This window comes from Haemorhous mexicanus, chromosome 1, assembly GCF_027477595.1.
Source record: "Haemorhous mexicanus isolate bHaeMex1 chromosome 1, bHaeMex1.pri, whole genome shotgun sequence".
Lineage (NCBI taxonomy): Eukaryota > Metazoa > Chordata > Aves > Passeriformes > Fringillidae > Haemorhous > Haemorhous mexicanus.
The window spans coordinates 34726927-34749651 of record NC_082341.1 but is presented as its reverse complement, the minus strand read 5'-3'; the positions used below and the strand labels follow the sequence as shown (position 1 = coordinate 34749651).

The window sequence follows — 22725 nt, the reverse complement described above, 5'->3', positions numbered from 1 at the left end:
AAGTTCTTGACCAATGCAATAACCTTTCCTCCTCTGTCTGTATAAAGGCACAGAGCAAGTCATAGACTTTTTGAGAGAACTAGTCAATGGTTCAGATAAACTGCAGTCTCCTGCATTTGGTGTTAAATTATCTGAGATGATTGCAAAGTTGTCAAAGTATAGGTCATGTTTAATACAGCTCCATAACCCAGCTGTCTACTAAGGTAAAGCTTCTTTAGATAACTGAGGTTTCTCGGTTTTTTCCAATGAGATACAAAAGGCTTCCACTTTAGAACACGCTCAGTTAAAGCAAACTTTACTATTAAACTATTGTGAAAAGGCTGAGCCAGTTTGATTCTCTAAAGCTCTTAATGCAAAATAAAAGCATGTTCTTAATAAAAGCTTGCAGCCTGGAAAGCTCAACTTCAAATAAAAGATGTACAGCAAGTATTTATAAATGAAATATTTTCAATTGATTCAATTTATTCCTTCAATTCCTTTATTTCCTAAGTTAAAAGGACATATTGTTTAATTTAAGAAAAGCAGGAGACATATTAGATGCAATGGTACACAAGTCATACAGGTGGTTCCTGTGAAAGCTAGAGCAAACTTACCTCCACAGGAATCTCCACAGAGCAATATTACCAGAAATGAAATTTCCATGTTTCTTCCTTTTTAAAGCAATTTCCTTTAAACACATTATATTTTCCAATGCAATTTACCCTTGAATGTATCTGTCAATTACAGTAAACCTATTAAAACTACTGTTTATTTTGAAGAAGAGGTTTTTCACTGAACTATGTCTTTGTTACATACATTACTAACAAGCATAATGATTGCAGATGACTTCAATATAAGGACTTAAGAGCTTGCATTTTTGATTTCCTGTACCTCTCTTTTATTTTTCACTTGTTTATTTGGAAAGCTGATACACATAAATATTGAATGATTTCATATGAAAAGTGAATCAACTTGAGTAATATCTAACTTTCAAAAAGATTGAACAGACTCATGGATTTAAATCTTTTTTAAAGATTACTTCTATGTAGGGTATTTGATATATATTTGCAGTTCAGTTTAAATAAAAATGTGACAACTTGTCTATAAAATTCCTTCCCCACATCATTGATTTTTTTAGTTTTCCTGATTTCAACATGCAGACAAATGACAAGGATAAAGGAAGGGATGTTCAAAGTCTTTACAAAACAGAAACAGATATTTAGAAGTTTAAGTGTCAGACCAATGTCACAGAGTTGTTTACCATACTTATGCATTCAGTTCATGCAGCTTGGAACTGTGAAGTGAGTACTTAACACAAAAAAAAAGAAAAAAAGGAGAAAAAAAAGGATAAATACTCTCTCTACTTCAGTTTTCAAGCTTGGGAGTTGGCATGACAACTCTAAACAAGTAGTCAAGTCAGGCACTGACTGAGAGTAAAAAGCTGAAAGAAACCATCAAAACTCATAAAAACCAGGAATACAGAGAACTTCTAGGAAAAAAGTAATAAAGTGTGGACATCACAGAGCTTTAGAGATGAGGGCACTATCACAAATATTGGAACTGTGTCCCTGCATAGCAGTAGGCAGAGTTTCATATAGCTGAGGTGGTGACTAGCTGTTTCTCCAGCACATAAAAAGATTGTGCTACTCTAGGCAAAACTCCAGCTCTGCTCTGTGCCAACAGAAATAGCTGAGCAGGCTGCACAAGAGCAGCTTCACAGTGATGGGCTAGTAGTGACACATAAAGAGCTTATTAATCTTCCTCTATTGTTGAAGCAAGTTTAATTTCCATAAAATACATATTTTTATCTAAATCAAAGGAAATAATTCAAGAGAGTGTAAAAAATAAAAATATCTGACATATGTAATAAAAGGGGAGAAAAAAGAAAACAAAGAGAAAATATTCAAAGAGAAAGTTTACTGAGCAAGAGGAAATCTTCCTAGCTATGGTAGGATAGACTATTCTGCATATTCCTTTGAAAATTTTTTTACATGTTGGTTGTTATCACAGTATTTTGACAGAATGAATTCTCTTCTATCTCCAACTGACATATGAGTTGGTATTAGACCAACAAACCTACTTCACAACACTGTACACATAGCCTTGTACTGGCCTCAGAAACCATTCCCTTCTTAGGTAGTGGCATCACTGTCATGTATGAGGACAGCTAAAGTTAGATAAGCCAACAGGAGAAATATTCAGTCCCATATTTTGATTATTTTCTTATCCAAGTACATTTTTAATAACTCATTTCAATTGAAATAATGACCTAAAGTTGTTTGCACACAATTAAAATCTTGTTTCTTGACTTTTTTTCCCCCAGAAACTTGGTCATTATTGCATGTTTGTCCATTGATTAAAGTCTGCATATTTTTATTCCACTTGCAATGCATGCATCTCAAATACACACATAGCTGTAGAATAATGTCTGTTTTATTCTTTAGCCTAGCAACTAGGTTTCTGATGCCAGAACCAGGCCTTTTAAATAGGAGCAAGACCAGGGACTCTCACTCTTACTGAGTCAAGGGACAAACTAACCTCACCATCACTGACTTTGCCCACATTGGATGCTTAAAGCTGAAGGAGTCCAAGCATGCAAGCATGGACTTTGTGTTTATTCTGCTTGTGGACTTGACAACTCTGAAATGGGGAAAAAAAAAAAAAAAAAAAAAAAAGAATTTTCATCAAGATGGGGAAGTTTGAAAGATTCTCTCATATGACATAAAAGTTTACAGCCTTAATGGCCTAGTGGCAAATGATGGGAATTCTTACATTCCTTCTGCTTCAGATATTTATTTCCTAAGCCATAAATGCAATTATTCTTTTGGTTTTGGTTTAGTAGTTTTAACTTTCAAATTTCTTATAGAAATAAATTTCAAATACCGATGATATTCACAATTTCTTTTGACCTAATAGAAAATTGCACTGTTCATTATCAGCAGAAAAAAAAATAATCACCTCTCAAAAGTGTAACACTTCTTGTACATACAAATTATATTTCATGTGATATTTCAAGTATGAAAATAACAAGTAACTACCCATGGAGGAAGGTTTTATTTACTTCATAGAATCATAAAATGGTTATGGTTGGCAGGGACCTTAAGGATCACCAAGTTCCAACCCCAATGCCATGGGCAGGGACACTTTCCACTGGACCAGGTTGCCCAGAGCCACATCCAACCCGGCCCTGAACACATCCAGGAATGGGGAGGCCACAGCCACTCTGGGCCCCTTCTTCCAGTGTCTCATCAGCCTTGCAGTAAATAATTTCTTCATAATACCTGATCTAAACCAAGATTTTTCAAATAAAGGTGACTCAGGAAGGCAAGATGGAGAGGAGAACCCAAAACCACAGAGCTGTTCTTATCACAGGAACAGTGAAGAAGAAAGGAGAAAGTCTTCCCTCCTTAAATTTTTGAAGTGATGAAGAAATCAGATAAAGTTTTTTTTTACTTTACAATGGTTTAAAGCTACTTGGTCTTTTATTAGCAACTACAATAATGTGCTTAAACAATTCTATCCCTATATATAGTGTATATATTTAATACATGCTCTCACTGTAATACCTGCTGAATATGAAACCTCTTGTACCATGGCTATTATACAGGACCAAGTCCCTGGGAATTCTAAATGAATTACTTCCTTCAGATACACTTTTATTCTACAGAATAAACAAAATAGAAGTTATAACTGAAAAGTTGCAATTTTTCTGCACCTTTCTTACTACATTTCAACTCTTGAACATGATAATACTACCTAATATTACCACTGGGAAAAAAATATGAATTTTGTGGAATATATTTCATTTTTATTGTAATTTGGCCTCATATATAACTCAATCTCTCCAGGTTATAGGTTTTAAATATTTACAGGTGGGATTGGTAAAAATGTTGCATCCTGATGTACCAGCACTTCAACTCATGTAAGGAGAAGCCTGTAATGGTATTCCAAATAATGCCAACTGAAGGTGTGGCCCAAAATGTAGTGTATATTCAGCTTAAGACAGAAGTCACTGAGGCAGAAAAATCATTAAAAATCAAATATTCTGTGCTTATTGCACTTTCCCCTAAAAAAAGTGCATGTATGTTATAGTAAAGGCTCAAGTCTGTTGTTTCATTTGAGATTCTAGCTAAATAAGTATTTTTTAAAGACCAGTCTCCATCCATTTAGACTGGACAGCACTGGGCTGTGTTACACAAGATCCTTGGTGGCACTGCTGTTTACTTTCTTCTCTCACATGGCCTGTACAATCAACAGTAGGTCAGCTATTAATAAGCCACTGCGATATAAAAATATTTATGAAATACCAAGGACAATCAAATAATAAATTTACAGTAAGAAAAAACAGGGCAGAATGATGGAATTCCTCAACAAGTAACCTGAAAATACCATAGAAATATAAATCTACAAGATTCTCCCCTTAAGTTGTAGCTCTCCTTTCTGCCTCTATTTGCTTCCTCTGCCTCTGAAGCCAATTTCTGGATCTGCTTTGATTGAGAATGAGATATCTGTAACATAATACATTTGCAGAGATCCTATAGATTACAGTTAACAAGCAGTCCATCACAAATGTGGTTTCTATTAAGTTTTATTACTTTCATGATGTTAATTTTGGTACAGGGTTATTTTCCTAATTTTGTGCAAAACCCCTATCCATGATGTAAAACAAACGGCAGCAGGGAGGTGGAAAAAAAATCCAAGTGAGCTAAAATAACACTGCTAGAACAATGCTGGTGTAGCTATCTAAATATTCGGCATTAATCTGAAATAAGGATTTTTTTGACAATTTTACAATGATTAATTAAACAAGACTAGGCAGAAGCCCTATCAAGACTCTTCAACATTATTCATATTATACAAGGCTACAGAGATAAAAACTATATTATATATGACTAGAGAAATTAATATCCTAAGTCCAGTGTGCTACATGAGAAATATGTAAGAGTTCTTAATCAAAGAAAACTCTTACTTTAGAATATAACCCGATTCCACTGTCCAAGTAACTTCAGACTTCACAGAAGATTGTGAATTTCAAACTGGATCATCAGTTATCATGTGAAACCTGGAAAAAAACCAGCAGTGTTCTTCACAATTTGAGATGGAAAACAAAAAGTGTTACCAATTTATTTAGATCTTTTATTCTACGATTCTAAAATTTAAACATCTTAAGAAATTTCAGAATTTAGAAACCATGCCTTTAAACCTTGTCAGAATTTATGTACCTATATATTTCCCTATGTTCTGATATTAAATATTGCATAGTTCTCTATGAAGGAAGCAGGGATCTTGGCTTAGTGACATGGAAATTCTAAGCCTTGAAGAGGTTGCTGTGAGCAGGACATGACAGTCAAATTATACAGGAGACAAGGACTGGAAGGGTTAAGGAGAAAAAGCATTTTTGGAGTCCAAATACTTACATGCTTCTATGGAGTAGCTGTTTCTATCTTTGTCTCTATCACAAATCAACACACAACCCCCACAACTTTAGAGTCCTTTATTTGATGGCTGTATAATTTGAAACATCTGGAAAGACTGATTTTCAAAAGGAGTGACCTCTAAATTAAAGGTGGAAGTTCAGTTAGCAGAAGCCAAATACTAAATATTTAAATACTACATAAATGATGACTATAAACCAGGTGATGAGACTCTCAATTTAGACATTCAAAAATTATTGAGCTCTCAGTTAACCTCCCAAAAAATAAAAGTAATTCTTGTCTTTTCAGCATGTTTTTAAGATAAGACCTCTTACTTACAGAGGTGAAAACTACAGACATGCCCATTAAATCAGCCTATATATCCTTTCCTACAACCAAAACTGCTGTAATAGTCACCATCCTTATCTCTCTCCCTGTCTACATTCTCTCTTCACCACATTCTTTTGGGGGATTTACTGATTAATTACTTTTTTTCCTTAGATTATTTAATTGTTTAAGTAGTTGTGATCTCTGACCCTACCCTCCAATATCTGCAGCTCTTCCTCTGTGCAGAATTGCCAGTAAATTAAATAAGCATTTTTTTGTTCCATCATCCAGATTTTTAATGCACAGCAGAGGATAAATCCAAGAAGAACCAAAACTGATAAACCTGACAAGTTATAAAGCAACTACCAACACAGATCAGTTTTGTCTTCCAGCCACATTTATTCCCACTTTAGAATAATATCATCCAGCCTATGTGTTCCCAGACCCTGAGAATATCAGAGTACCTTGTTATTAATGTTCTTACAGCTCTTTCATCACCAGCTCTATACATTAAACTACATGTCATAGCAAGCCTTTCTTTTGTCCACAATTCCAGACAATATAATGTACTCTTATTTGGAGCTAACTGGAACATTTTCAGCTAAAGTAACATGGAACTGAACAGTATGGAGTATCATGGAATACTACAAATAAATCAGCCATTTTAAACAAGTCTCAGCTACAGCGTGAACAACAGCTTTGATCCAGTATCACATTTCACCATGTGGTATTAAGTACTGTGTAATCAAAATGCAAATATTTATAAAAATAAAAGAATAGAAGGTCCACAATGCTTTTGTTTCCACTTCAATTTCCTAGGTCCCCTCATTTGAACTAGAAATGTTTTGAAAAACACTACAAACACTTTATCGAGGTTCTTACACAAATTAAGTGGCTGCACAGAACAACTCTTAATTCAGGATTAAAAATAGGTATGTGTCTGCTTCAAAGGCTCGTTGTCTGCAGTGTTAAGGCAGAATGTTTATGTTTCCCCCACTAAACACACATATGTCCACAGGTCAATTTATATATAAATGCTCAGTGCTTAAGATGGAAGGGTTATATAGCACTGCCTTACTGCCCATATTCATTAAAAACTATGGTTCTTGGTACCACATACACCAAATATACCAAAAATATGGTAGTAAGAAAAAGTGACAAAATCTTAGCCATTTTTCAATTAAATCTAGAGTTTTCACTGTTTATATATGACAAAAATGTACAAGTTAGTGAAGGGGGTTGAATGAAATGGCCTTAAGTGATTTCAAAGTGAGCATAATTTTAAGCATATGAAACTCTCTTCAGGCATTAAACAGATTTCATCTGGAGTTGGTGTAGATTTCTATCACTCATATCCAATAAAGAGTAATTAAAAAAGAGATGAGACAGATTGGCACCTGGGAATCAAGGGAATCAAGAGCCTATCTCTCTACGGCAGCTTTAACCAGCTTGGACTGTTTATCACAGCAAAACAGCCCGAAGAGACAGGACTGGGCTTTCCATAAATATCAGAACAATAAATACCAAAGATAAGTAAAGGTTTGTTTTTTTTTTGTTTTTTTTTTTAATTAAAGGGTAATTTAGACCCTCAGGAAGAAATGCATACTAAAGAGGAAGAAGTTATATCAGAAATTGGAAGGTTGCCTAGTAGTACCAGAATGTTCTCATTCTTCCAGTATAAGCAAAAGGAGCAAAAACCACTGAAATAATTTCTCAAAAGGAAGCGAACGAACTCATACGACACAGTTTGACAGTGCATGACTAAAACTGATGATCCAGTCAGTCTTTCTAAGCAAAACTTTGTCATGCTTAAATGATTTCTTAAAAACCATCTAGGACTTGAGGTCAGGTATTTATTTATGAAAACATGCAAGCACGTGGGTCTAATAATGTCTAAGGTAGGCTGAGTCACTCCAGTTCAGGGTCTAGTACAGAGTTTTCAATTACTGAAAACTGTTTAGGTGGGGGGCACATACTGATGACAATTTTTTGATACAGATAACTGACAAACTAAGTAGGTGCTCTTTTGGACCTGCTTCCATGGTTAAAGTTGAGGGAAACCTTAGCTGCAATGACTACAGAGTTTAAAATCCTGAGTCAAGTGAGCAAGATAAATTTTAAAAATTACCATCCTGGCATTCAAGAAGGCTGATCTTGCCTTGTTCAGGGACCTGTATGGCAGGACATGTGGAATTCTGCCATAAAGGACAACAGGGCTGATTTTCAAGGGCCACAAAAGCAAAGCACAAGAATGTCCTTCCTGACACTCAGGAAAACAAGTAAATATGGCAGAAGACCACAGGAGATGGACAACGCAACAGACTACTTGAATTGAGAGAGATACTGTCCGAGCAGGGAGGCATGTAGACATGAGAGCCAAAGCTCAGAAGAAGCTAAAACTACCTAGAGATATGAAAACAAAAAATAAGGAAGGCTTTAGTACCAGCAGGGAAAAAAAAACAAACCAAAAAACCAAACCAAACAAAACAAACAGAAAAAAAAACCCCAAAAACAAACAAACAAAAAACCATAAAGAAGAGTTGAGACCATTGCTTGACAGGGTAGTGGATCTAGTGATAAATGAAATGGATATGTCTGTCACATAAATGCCTATGTGCTTCCATTTTTATTGGCAAAGTCTTTTCTTAGGCGTGCCTGCTTCTTCATGTCAGTAGCAGAGTCTGTAGGAGTAAAGCATTGCCCACAATGATCAAATCAGAAACCACTGAAGTTGTGTATATACAACTAGACAGGCCCATCAACTGTCTTGGTTGGCTGATTGCATTGCAAGGCTGCTCTCCACGGTCTTCAAAAGATTATGGGAATTGTGGGAGGTCCCAATGACTGGAAAAAAGGCCATCCTCAAGGAGAGCAATGAGGAACCAGGCTACCACATGCCACTCAGCCTTGCCTCTGCTCTTAGGAGGGTTCTGGAGTAAGCCTTCTGAGATGTCATTTCTGAGCACACAAAGGACCAAAAGGTGACAGAAAACACCCAGTGTGGATTCACTAAGGATAAACTGGGTCTAACCAACCTAAATGCCTTTGGTGATAAAGTCTCCAAGGGTAAGTGGGCAAAGGATTAGTAATGTATGATGTTTACTTTGACTTTAGCAAAGCCATCAATAGTATCCTGTAATATCACTATAGCAACATTGGTGAGACAGGCTAAATAAGTGGATAAAGTAGATGGAAAATCAGTTGGATTCTCATACAAGTTGTATTCTGATCAATAATACTAAGTCTAACTGGCAGCCAGTTACTATTGTCATACCTCAGATATCAAAAGCGGGTCTTTATCCACTCTTTAACATAATTCAATTCTCTTTCACATCCTTATTAACAAGCAACAGAATGGGACAGAGTGCACATCCTGCAGCATCATGGATGATAAGGCATGAGGGAGTACCCAAAAGGCTGGAGGGCAAGGGTGATCTTCAGAGGAACCTCAAGTGACTGGAGGAAAGAGACAACTAAACAAAGGCAAATGCAAAGTCAAAGCCATTTAACAGTGTATTTCACTTCTAAATATCTCCAAGGATGGAGACTCCACAGCCCCCTGGGGAAGCCTGTGCCAGTGCTCCATCACTCTCACAGTGCAGAAGAGGTTCCTGGTGTTCATACAGAGCCACCAGTTTAAGCCCACTGCCTCTGGCCCCATCACTGGGCACTACCAAAAAAGCAGCCACTACCAGAACCCTCTCTTCTCTAGGCTAAACTTCCAGCATTCTCAGCCTGTCCTCATACAATGGATGTTCCAGTCATTCCGGTCCCTTCATCATCTTAGTTGCCTTGGGACTTTTGGTGCCCCAATACAAGAACAACAGCACTGATCTATGGAAGAAAGTACAGTGGAGGCCCACAAATAGTCATGAGATTGAAACTCCCCAGAGTATGAGGAGTGACTCAAAGAAAAGGATTTGTTTAGCTGTAAGAGAGCTCTGCTGTCTTCAGCTAGCCAGTGGGAGACACCACAATTATCCACCCTTGGAGAATTGTCAGAGCCCTGAGCAACCAGATCTAGTTGGAAGGCTGGATTAAGTGGCACTGAGCACTCCCTTCTAACCTGATGCAGGAAAATTGCATCAAACAGTGAGAGTTTTCTGTTTTTCTGCAAATCTATCAGAACATGTTTTACCAATTAGTAATAGACATACTGGTCTAAGTGGCATTTTGGTTAGGTTTTTTCTGCTACAGACTCTCCAAATTATGGGATGATAGGAACAGAATAACGCATCTATCACACTAAAAACATGTCAAGGGTATTAACCACTATGAAAGAGTTTGCCATATGCACATATACCCTTTTATGGAGAAAAAGAAGAAAATGTTTGCAAGAACACTTGCCTGATTTGTTACCCCATTATGGAAAAACTGGTCTAACAATACTGCAAAGATTGGATGTAAAAACAGATAGATAACTATGTGGAAGAATTGCAGACACTGCAACAGCTAATTGGCCCTGCATAAGCTACATATGCATTTGTTTTACATAAATTACACCACTCTTATCATCACACAAGTAGGGTTCTCTCCTTTCCTACCATCACAGATGCTGAACCATAAAAAAAGCATGTACTTCCATTAAAGAGTTTCTCCCTCAGGAAAGAAGTGTTGGATAAAGCCAAATATGTCAGCTAAATAATCGCTCAGACTTTTGCAAGTATGATTCAGTGAATCTCACCTCTGTGAGTGATACATGCTGGCAGACATCCCTGCACAGTAGAACACAGACACCTAACTCTCCGTTTATTGTTATGAAATACTGATATTACAGCAACATCATCCACTGCTTGATTTGCATTTAAGTGTATAGATTGAGCTAGCTGATTTTCACTTTCAGAGAGACAAGTGAGGATATAGCGACAACTGGTTTCACACAGTTCAGGCAGAGAAACTCCAAAAAACAGATTTGAAATTATTTGGCAGGTAAACTGATATGCACAAAGGAAACAATTGCTGTGTTCAACACAAAGTCCTGGAACCGCCTGCCCAGAGGAAGTCAAAGAGGCAAATCCTACACTATACAAAATCCAGGGTTTCATTGCTTGACAAGGCACACACACAATGGCCCATGCACGTCTAGACTGGTATCATATGTCAAAAAACCAAAACTACTTTTTTCAGATGTTTATTCTGAAAAAAATCAAAGATATTTGCAGCAGAGTTTTGTAGGCCACAGACCTCTATAGATGATAGGAGCAGATATCTATAAGCCATCTGGTAGATTTCATCCTGTGGAGCTGAACTGGCCTGCAATATTAACTGCTGGCCTGAGAGCTATGCTTTATTCCTGAAGAACTGAATGCAGCTAGTGACATTTCATTACACACAAACCATGGTATTAGGAAAAGGTTTATTTAAATTTTTAATTATTCACAGTAAGCACAACCAACCTAAATTACACAATATAAGTGAACTGTTTGTGCAATTTTGAAGGAAAAAAATAGCGCTTTTGACACTAGAATTCTGCTATTTTTCATACACTACAGTATTTGCATCATATATATATATATTTTTTTTAATTTCTTTTTTCCACTGACATATGCAATATCAAAAAACTGGTGACCACTTAAAAGGTGCTTTAATTCATGGGCTGTAGGAGCCACCAAAAAAGATGGTGTGTGAACCAGTTTTGTTATTCCTTCACAATGCTGTTCAAGATTTTTATCTCTTTGAAAAGAAAAAATAACTATAAAAGTATAGATACGTACAGTGACATTTCATCAGCTAGAGAACAGGAATGGTGTGGTATCTTCATTTTAATTTGTTCTTACTTCAGAGGAACTTGGCATGACCCATGGAGTAATATTGTATACAACAACTTCCTATGACAGTGTAGGTCAAATAACTTCAAATTAAGTTCTTATATTGTAACCAGCTAAACATGCTGCTATTTCAACTCACAGAAACTTTTATTCATTCAAAGACAAATTCTGAAACTAAGGTTGAATAAAATTTCTATGAAACGAGTTAGTTTGGTGAGAAAGTCAAAGCTGACACTTCTAGAAACATTTTTTACAAGTCCAGAGGAAAACATTTGTGATGTGCAGTGGGCAGAAAAATTGTATAGACCAGACAAATTATTCCTCTTTCAAGATTTAGCTACAGATAGTTACCATTCCTGGCAACTACATAAATCTATCAGATGCCATCCCTTAAACTTACCAGTTCAGCACCAGTTCTCTTATTCTGGAGTCAAGAAATTTGAATTTTATTTAATAGAAGTTTCTCATGTGGGCATTACCACAGTCAGTCTATGCTAGGATAGGATACATTGAGCATGTTGCTGATTTCACTCCATTTTGCATTCTGCCTACAAATGTGTCCACTTTCAATCACCAGTCCTCTCACCAGCGCCTAAAAATATCTCTTGAAAAAAACCAAACAAACCAAAAAAAGAAAACCAGAGATATCACATATAACAAACATATGGTTACCATTTAGCTAGGAAACAATACCTTATTTAAGGTCAGTTTTCTCATAATTATCATAGGAATAGATTTTTCTCAGTGGAAAGATGGTATTTCTGATCTCGCTATTTTTTCTTGGCTCTTCAAAGTCCTCAGACTTCAAATGTTAACCATGAAGGTATGTTTTAAGGTAACCTTTAAAGCTTTTAGGAATAGGCTACTTCTAATTCTCCCTCTACCCATTTTTTTTATTGGTGGATTTATGCTTTTGTAGGTTGGGGTATAAAAAGATTACTACTTCTCAATCATGCATTAAAATTTTATTGTCTGCTGCTTGGATAAGGAAACAAGAACTACAGCAATGGGAAAGTTCCTCTTCCAAAACAAGAAAACAAAGGTGGCATCTTTCATCTCAACAACTGTGTTTCTAATGTATTTTGAATATTAAACTTCCTACTTGAATTATTTCAAAAAAACAGAAAAAAAAATCCATTGCAATTGTTTATTTTGTTTCTGGTATAAAATATTTTCAGTGTGAGAACAAGTGTGTGATGAATTGTCTTCCTAAGAATCACTAGTTCATTTTTTTTAAATTCCTGCCACTTATAATTCCCCAAACACAGTGAAAATAATCATAATGGCAAAGTTTCAGCAGGCATAAATCAAAAGGAATACATAAGACAAAATCTCACTTAAATGTTTAGTATGTGCAATGACATATGACTACAAAAAGATCTATGGGGCTTCTACAGGAAGGGCAGTTAATAAATTGCCCTTATAGGCTTAACCAAGTTTCAAAAGAATAACCCAATGGAATGGAAAATAAGCATACCATTATACAGAATGGTTTAATGGTTTTCAAAAATTCCAGTATTTAAAGTACACCCCAGTTAAGCAAATGTGTCATTAGTCAGTCTTTGCTCAGAATTAAAGAAAACTTTCAGAGCCAGGATGCCTTTCCCTGAACCATGGGGGCTTCAGAAACGAGGAAAGAAATATGGAATCTTTGCAGGAGAAAAGTGTATATCTTCTTTTTTTAATATTAAATATTAACTGAGTATTAGACATGATGTGATGTACTGAAAAGAAAAAGCTGAAAAGTGAAAAAATAGTCAGTAAGGAAGAGATTGAGATAAAATGTCTGAATTCTTAACCCATGGTCATTTGAATCATGAATAAATGCTGTTTTCTGAGTAACCTGGGAAATGAATTAAAAAGGCTAGCAAAAAGTTCTTTTTGTGAAACCTATTCAGACTGATTTCTGGAAAAAACATCTTGCTAATTAAGCATGTTCAAAATACAGCAGTTACAAATAATTTAAACAGAAAGGATCTAATTCATTCAAGAATTAAACAAGCCTCTTGAGTCCACATTCAGAAAACATCAACAATTTCGGACATAAATTTTAAAGAAGATAAGCTAAGAACAGGCCTGTATGATAGCAAGGTTTCTTCAGAAGCAAATCAGAGCTAGATCAAAGTAACGTGAAAGCAGACAACAGGGCCTCATCACAAAGTACCACTCATGCTACCTGCTCATGTTGACAGCCAATAAAACAAAGATCCCACAAAAGCTATTTAAATCCATTTGGTAAGAGAAAGAAGCGAGGTTTGTGTACAGCTTTAGTCCAGAAATGTACTCTAAGTGTGTGCAGTTGCATACAACTTCATGTGTAATCAGTTTCCAACATATTTATTAAATTTGCAGCTGAGTAGTCTGGTCATTACCTTCTTTCCCTCATCATCTCTGGATATCTTATATACCTAAGTATTTAGGCATTTCCTCCTGCCCTTAGGCACTTATTTACTCGATTGGTGGCTTCTTAGAAAAACAAAAAATGCCAAAGGCAAGTAATTGAAAGGATGGGTACCCATTATGTTTCGTTTTCAGTATGCTTTCCAACACCTTCCTTTTGCTTTGAATTTGTGTCTTTTTGGGCAGTAAGAATCTTTAAAACGGGAATTTTTGAAGAACATCTGGATCATTCTGACGAGCCCCTCATGGAGCTGGAGCCATGTTCAATTGCATCTTCCCGGGTAGCGTTTTCGGGAACCTAGTGGGCAGGACAGCGCAGAGAAAGAATGAAAATTCATTCCTTTATGTACTACAGGAGGCTTAGTCCTCTGATTGCCGTTTGCTCAACACAAAGAAAAGTCCTCAATCCGTGGTAAACCGTAACTATTGCTTTTGGCAGGTTTCTAAATACAAGGGGGTGGTGGGGGGGGAAGAGGTGGGGGGGGCAGACGACGTCTAGTTTACTTCTGTTCCCTTCCCCCTCCCCGATGAGCAGCTCTATCTGCAACCCATGTGGCTGGGAGGCTGCCACAGCCGGTTCCAATTCCTACTTTCCCACTCTGCGCCCCTGCTCGCTGCCGGGGCTGAGCCGAGCCAGGACCGGCCGCGGGCTTCCTCGCCCCGCCCCCCCGCCGCGCCGTCCTCTCTCTCCCCCGCTCCATCCGATCCTCCGGTCCCCCAGGGCACAGTGTGGGAAGTACGAATTTCCGCTGAGTTTTCTCGGCAACTTTCGGAGCTCGTCTTTCTCCCGCTCCCCGCTCCGCCCGCCGCCCCCTGCCGTCCCCTCCCCGCCCGTCCCCTCCGCCCCTGGGAGAGCCGGCGGAGCAGCCGCCCCGCTCCGCTCCGCAGCGCGCCCGCCCCCCGCGGCAGCGCCGGCTCCGCCACCGCCGCCCCGCAGCCCGTGGGCCGCGAGGGGCGGCAGAGCCCGGGCGGCGGCCCCGGCAGCGCTCCCCCCCGCCCCGGCCGAGCCCATGGTGCCGGGCACCGCGACCTGCAGCCGCCGCCGCCGCGCCTGCCTGCCCGGTGCGGAGCTCAGCCCGGCGCAGAGCAGAGGAGGGGCCCATTAGCAGCCGCGGAGGAGGCGGAGGGGATGCCGGAGAGACACAAAGCCGGCGGGGGAAGCAGCCCACGGCTCGTCCCGGGATGGGGGCGCCGCGCCGGGTCCGCCTGATGCTGCTGCTGCGGGTGCTCTGGAGCTCCGTACCCCTCATCCTCCTGCTGCTGCCCGCGGCCGAGCCCATCTGCCCCGAGCCATGCGACTGCCAGCAGCACCAGCACCTCCTCTGCACCAACCGGGGCCTGCGCTCCGTGCCCAAGACTGCCGAGCCGCAGGATATCCTCACCTACAGCCTCGGGGGCAACTTCATCGCCAACATCTCCGCCTTCGACTTCCACCGCCTGGCAGGGCTCCAGCGCCTGGACCTGCAGTACAACCGGATCCGCTCGCTGCACCCCAAGGCCTTTGAGCGCCTGGAACGCCTGGAGGAGCTTTATTTGGGCAACAACCTGCTGCCAGCGCTGGCCCCTGGCACGCTCAGCACCCTGGCCAAGCTGCGCATCCTCTACGTGAATGCCAACGAGATCGGCCGTCTCAGCGCTGCCTCCTTCTCTGGCCTCGACAGCCTTGTCAAGCTGCGGCTGGATGGCAACGAGCTGGGTTCTCTGGGCGATTCCACTTTCTCAGGGCTGCCAAACTTACTCTATCTGCACCTGGAGTCCAACCGCATCCGCTGGCTGAGTCGCGGTGCCTTCACTGGCCTGGCCAAGTTGCGCTTCCTCGACCTCTCAGGGAACCAGCAGAGCTCCCTTCGCCACCCAGACATCTTTGGGCCGCTGCGCTCCCTTCACACCCTGCTGCTGGCCAGCAACAGCCTGCGGCAGCTGACAGGGGGGCTCTTCCAGCATTTGCCCGGCTTGGCAAAGCTCTCACTCAGCGGCAACCGACTGTCTCACCTGGCCCCGGATGCTTTCAGGGGGCTGGGCTCGCTGAAGGAGCTGCGCCTGGAGGGGAACCTGCTGAGCCACCTACCCGCCACCCTACTGGAGCCGCTGGACAGCCTGGAGGCACTGGATCTGAGCCGCAATGCACTGACCGCCCTGCACCCGGCCGCCTTCGGCCGCCTCGGCCGCTTGCGGGAGCTCAGCCTGCGGGACAACGCACTGGCCACGCTCCCTGGCGAGCTCTTCGCCTCCAGCCTGGCCCTCTACCGCCTGGAGCTGGAAGGGAATGCCTGGAGCTGCGACTGCCGCCTTCGCGGCCTCAAGCGCTGGCTGGCGTCCTGGCACTCCCAGGGCCGCCTGCTCACCGTCTTCGTGCAGTGCCACCTGCCACCCGCCCTGGCCGGCAAGTACCTCGACTACGTGCAAGATGCCCAGCTGCCGCTGCCGCAGGACGGCGGCCCCTGCCCCGATGGTGCCTCTCCCTCCCCGCCATCCCCCGAGGGACTTGGTGGCAACAACAGTGCAGCGGGGCTGCCCCCAGGGCCACCGCCAGCCGCCTCCACCGCCCGCCTGATGATGGAGGTGCCCATAGCCGCCAGCCCCACGCCGGCACCGCTGCCCAGTGCAGCGGCGTGGCCCCGACGGGCCGGTGCCGCCGGGGTCCCGCCGCTGGTGTCCGACCCGTGCGACTTCAACAAGCTGTTCCTGCACAACCTGTCGGTGGAGGCGGTGGGCTCCAGCTGGGTGACGGTGCGCTGGGCCGTGCGGCCTCACCGCAGCCCCCGCCTGCTGGGGCCGGCGCGATTCCGCCTCCTCTTCGACCGCTTCGGCGCCGCCGTCAAGTTCCAGCGCTTCGTGTACCTGCCGGAGCGCGGGGAGCCGGCGGCCACGCTGCGGGAGCTCCGCCCGGACACCCCCTACCTCGTGTGCGTCGAGGGCGTCCTGGGCGGCCGCGTGTGCCCGGTGGCGCCGCGGGACCACTGCGCGGGGCTGGTCACCCTGCCCGAGGGCGGCACCGCGGCGGCGGCGGGCGGGCCCCGCGGCCCCGACCAGCAGCTGCTCACGCTGGTGCTGCTGGCGGTGAACGCGCTGCTGCTGCTGGCGGCTCTGGCCGCCTGGGCCGCCCGCCTGCTGCGCAAGAAGGTGCTGGGCCGGCGGCGTCGGAAGGCGGCCCCGGTCCACGTGCGGCAGCTCTACTCCACACGCCGCCCACTCCGCTCCATGGGCACCGGAGTCTCCGCCGACTTCTCGGGCTTCCAGTCCCACCGGCCACCCCGCGGCGCCGCCGCCTGCGCCCTCAGCGAGGCCGACCTCATCGAGTTCCCGTGCGAGCGCTTCATGGACAGCGGCAGCGGCCGGCACGGTGATGAGCACCTGCTGCAGCGCTTCGCCGACTGAGCCCGCCGGGGCCCGCGGCGGGGGAAGGCGGACGCTGCTCTGTGAGGGGATGGTGCGGGCCCAGGGGTCGCGGCCTCCGAGGGGATGGTGCGGCTCCGTGGCTGTGTTCAGCCGCCCTTGCTGCGGGCTGGGGCTGAGGCTTCCTGTGGGATGGGGTTTCTTCTGGCGGCACCTCACCGTTTTGTCAGGAATCGTCGCTAACCCAAGGAAAAGCCCTGACAGGCGGTAACCGTGCCTTGCCGTGAGGAGCAAACGGCAGGAGCTACTGCCAACAGCAGCCAGTGCCTCCCTTAAGGAAACTCAGAGCTGTTAATTTAAGTGTGCTATTTTACAGGTGGTTTCCTCCGACTGCAGGTTGGGAACAAGTTCCAGTGAGCGGCCTGGCCCTGTGTGAGGAGCTTTGAACAGGTCTTTTCCAAGGCGCCAGCCCTTCCTAATCAAAAATTTGGATCGAGGGTCATCTTTTCATGGAGCTGTTTGCAACCAAGGACTTGTCTGGAGAGCTGGAAATGTAGGGGGTTTTGCTCAATGGTTTGAAGGCTGTGCTGTTTCAACTCAAACCGAATGTGAGGCAATTTAATGTGCACAAGTGTGCTTTTATACTTTCCTCTAAACGAGAAACAATAATGCAGCTGGTTAGTTCTACAGGAATATATTGCTGACACCACTAAGAAAAAACTAACAGTTTTTTTAGAATGTTTACAAATGAGCTATTTTTAAATTGTTTTTGAATAAATACTGCTTGGTACTTGTACATGTTAATGTGTGCTGTAGTTGTCTGGGTCCATGATGGTCAGCAGATCACTGACTCTCACATAATCCATCTTAATTTCTAAATGAGTGGGTGCAGAGGTGAACTATTGATGGATAAATAACCATTGGTGCCTTATTTCAGAAACAATAATAGGTGAGAATATTTCAGGAATGTGAAACAAACTTTATCCTAACAGGAAATTCTCTCCTAGCCTTAGCCTACTAAAGTTAGAAGCTTTATGTACCTCACTGTGAAATAAAGCATTTTGTGTATTAATCTAGATTATGTGTTTTGTGTAGCTGAGTGAGTAATGCTAGAGTTAAACCCTTATGCAGTAGTACATAATGTTTGAGTTGTTTTGGTTTGTCGGTTGTTGTGGTTATTTTTCTTTAAATTAGGATTTTGCTTTTGGTTTCAGAGCAATGCTAATCATTTTATGGTCAGTTGCTCTCTACTTCTCAGACTTTTGCCTAAATATTTACAGAATGTGGTCCTGTTATTACAAAATATGGTGATTTAGTTTACATTAATAATTCTCTCTGTGTGGTCTACAAATGAGCTAGTTAAAGAGGTCCAAATTGGGATTGCACTTTAAATGCAAATGTTTTAGATGGAGTTTAGTAAAGTGCTGAGACCATTGATACAACTTCTGCTCCTTTGAATTTAATGTGCAACCTCAGATGAACTCTTGTGGAACTGAATGGCTTGAAAGAAGTGTTAATGTACTATGGAGACATTTGTCACAATATCATGCATTCATTGCTGACCCGAGGTGTTCGTGACTACAAGTTGTTTATTACCATAATTGCAAGTGAGCAATTTGGAGGTTTTCTCTCTTTTTTTTTTCCTTTTCATTTTTTTCAGATGAACAAGTGTTTACAAAAGATACCATAGTAACTGGTACCTTCAGTTGGAGTTCAATGACTGAATAGAGAGAAAAGACTTTATGTTCTGAGGGAGAGAGTGTAGAGATCATTTGCCTTAATCTTTGTCTTTTCCATGGAGAAAGAAAAAAATCAAAGTCTTGTTTCTTGGGTCAGTAGCAAGAAATCCTTTGGGATTTCATTTTGACAGGCTGCAGTTTTCATGAATATCAGGGGCTAAACTTGGTGGTCAGTTTATAGATTAAAATTCACTGCAATAGACATCATGTTGAATGGAATTAAAATTGAGGGAATGCAGTATCAGGTTTCATTTTTTGTTAAGAATTTAAAATTTCTGTTCTTTTGGATGCCTGGGTGCTTTTGGCCATTTATGATTGTGGAATACACCACTGTTTGTTGTTAGAAATGCAGTGGGATTATTGAGTAAAGCTGTGTATCACACTAACGTTAGCTCTATCACTGGATATTCTTCCAATGGGAGATGCATAGATGCTGTACATGGTTATAGTCAATTGTCAATAAATCCATTTGCTGAAAGAAAATTTGTGTCTTACCTTGTATCTCATCAAGCATCCTTCTTCAATCATAGATTGGCTGTAACTTCTTCATTTTATGAGCATGAGAGCTCTGGACAATGTCTCATAATTCTTTTAATATCTTTTGATATGAAAGAACATACATATTGTTTCCTATTTTGTTTTTAATATGTTTGGACAGTGCAAACAGAAAAATAACTAAAACGGGCAGTTCTGAAACAGATAGACCACTGCCTCAAGGTAAGCTAAGAAGGTGCTCTTACATCAGTGAAATACTGATCCTTTATGAAGAAAATTAAGAAAAAAAGAGTGTTTGGGATCCTACCAGTAGTTTATGCTCTTTGGAAGTTACAGTTCTGAGAGTTTTTCAGTATTATCAGGCTAATGATATCAGCGTGTCTTGTTCAGCATATGCATGTTGTTCCAATTAAGAATTCAGTGCTTCTATTTGAATTTTTGCAAACATCTGGAGAAATGCTAGAATGAAATGGAACTGGCTTTTTTATTTTAACCTAGGAGAAGATACATAGATCTGCACAACAATAACAACAAAAAGAGTTAATAGTATGAAGCTGTTGCCTTTTTAATAGCCACAACTTCTGTAACTCTAGGAATACTTACAGGCCTTGTCTGCAGATATTACTTGCAGCATCTTTGCAGGGAAGGAACTGTACTAGCAGGTGGTTGAGGAAAGAAATGTCAGTGACCTTGAATAACTGAAAAATGTAAATATAACATGGCTCTGTTTTTACCAGTAGTATTTATATGTATTTGGGTCTTTTTTAAAGTAAGCTCCTTCCTAAAGAATGACTGCAAAACCAGCCCTTTTTAAATGGATGAATCTGCCCTCAATTTGTGCTCAAAATGTTTATCCTTCTAGCAGAAATAGATTTTTACTGCTGTGTCCTCTCATGGAATGCATGCAGCTCAGGGAAGAGTGAACTGAGTACTGTTCTGCTGAGTAATTACTGAACATGGCATATATCAAAGATTGAAAATCACCAAAATATTGCCCCATCAAATTAAGTGGGCTGCTGCTGGAGGGTCTGCAAGAGGTACCAGGGCTTCCCTAGTGTCAGCACTGCCTGATTTGGCAGACAGTCACCTCCTGCTCCCCCTCATCAGTTCCTGACTTTACTTCATCCAGCTGGCATGGTTGGTTGTGCAGCTGGAAGGTGAACTGTGAAACTAATCCTTCTGGAAAATAACCTTTCCTAGCACCTCCCCTCTCCCCCATTTTTCATCCAGCTCAGTTTCTTTGATTCTGCTTAACTCACACAAGTACTGGGTGTGGAGTTCAGAGGCAGGAAAAAACAGTGAAGGATGGAAAGCTGCTGGACAATCTGAGTTAGTCTTGACATTCAGTCTGGCCACAGTCTAAGAAAATCTGGGCTATTCACATTAGAGAAAAATCCTCTGTAGGTGATCTAACTTTAATTAATTATGATCTGCAGAATTGAAAATACTTGGAGCTTCTCTTTAAGATCCTAGAAATATTGAGGTTACAGCATGGGGCTAGAGAGAAACAATCTGGAGGGAACAGAGGTACAATGGTGTCAGTGAATGTCTGCATGTGGATGAATGCCCCTTGTCAAAAAGCACTGCTTGACTATCAGAGCCTGAGCTAGCACAGCAAATTTTTTAAATTTTACATTTATAAAAATGTTGATTTCTTTATGCCGTGCTGTTTACTTTTACAATGCACTGCAAGTGCCACATTTTTAAATATCAACATTTGAACCCTTAGAAGAAGGGACTGGGTAAAATATGCATGTCTCTTGTGCCTTCTCCTTTCTGCTCTTTCTTGGAAAAGATTTGAAAAATGCGGATTTGGGAGGAAAAAAAAGTCTGCTCCAGGATATTTATTTGTCTACTTATCAGGATATTTATTTAACTAGTAAATAAACATTCTGATCATTGGGGATGAGTCTACAAAACTCATTTGTTTCCATGACAGTATACATGTTTGTAGAAAACTCCACCAGTGAATGAGAGAAATACTACTTGATTTCCCAAGACCTGGCTGCTCCCACTAATTCATGTTTCTCTGGCCACCAAGGGTGTACATATGTTGTGTAAGATCCATGAGCGAAGCTTTGGTTTAAAGAAATATTTTTAAAATTGAAATTAATTCATTAAATCCGACAAATTATGCATGCATAGGGATGTACTTGATTTTTTCATGTGGGCAACTCCTTTGAGATAAGTTGTTTCATAAATGTTGAATCTATAATCTTATATTTTCTAAGTAGAAATGAGGAATAAGTATTAGGAAACAGTGTGTGCTGGATGTTGGATTTATCCTTTTTGCTCCATGCTAAATATAGCATTGTTTTGGCAGCCTGTCCAACTACTGATGTTGTGTTTTTCTCCATAAAAAGTTGAGTTTTCTCAAGTGCATACTTTAATTCCCATAGAAATTAAATTCCTGTAGAAAAATAGTCAATTGTCTTTAAACACAAATATTTATCTTAGTATCATTGTACATGACTTTATTTATAGAGATGCTCCTTGATAAGTCTTTTTAAATAAATTGATATCTCATTTATTTTTACAAACAAGACCATAAGAATTAGAATGAATAATACAGTATGAATAAATAGTTAGAAGAAAATTGTTTCAAACATAATAGATATTTACTACCAAAGAGGGAATCTGACACTTTAAAGAGACTTTATGAGTTTCTATGCTGTGACACACATCTCCTTTGTTGTTGGATTTTTAATGGTACATTTATTTATAGTTTGATAATCTAGGTTTAATAATTCTATGATGTAGAAATAAACTGTTTATTGTCCAGAAATGAGAAGACCCCCACATAAATAAATCTCAGAAGCTAATGAGTGTGCAAAAGAAAGTTGGCATACTGTTAAAAGTATTTATTCTCACCAAAGTATAACCTGAGTTTTCATTGCAAAGTGCATTTGAAGCTGTTGCCAAGTAAAGCAGTCCTTAGCTAATAAATTGTGGTGTTTCTTGACTTCAGATAAAGGCGTAAGCCTGTTCTTTACTTTATTGTTTTTTTTTTTTTTTTTGTCCAGACAAACATAATCTCTAATCACTTTTTTTTCCTCCAAATATTTCAATTTTGTGTATATTCAGTATTTCAAAATACTTTATTGCACTTCTGAGATCCACCCACGTGGAACTTGTACCAAGAGAGAATCTGAACAAACATTAAAGCAATCTGTCAGTCAACATATGCATAGCACTTTGTAATGTAGCAAGTGCTCAGAGGTTGTGAAGTGAGTGGTTTATATTTTAGAATTTTGTGAGAATGAATGC

General features: G+C 41.0%; 1 protein-coding gene across 1 annotated transcript; it reads left to right on the top strand.

Moving 5' to 3' along the window:
• The first annotated feature begins 14864 nt into the window (after positions 1 to 14864).
• Positions 14865 to 19446, top strand: TRIL (TLR4 interactor with leucine rich repeats). The gene has a single exon (XM_059845617.1). It carries the CDS (start codon positions 15071 to 15073, stop codon positions 17264 to 17266), a length of 2196 nt encoding a protein of 731 aa, XP_059701600.1. The 5' UTR covers positions 14865 to 15070; the 3' UTR covers positions 17267 to 19446.
• Positions 19447 to 22725: the final 3279 nt, after the last annotated feature.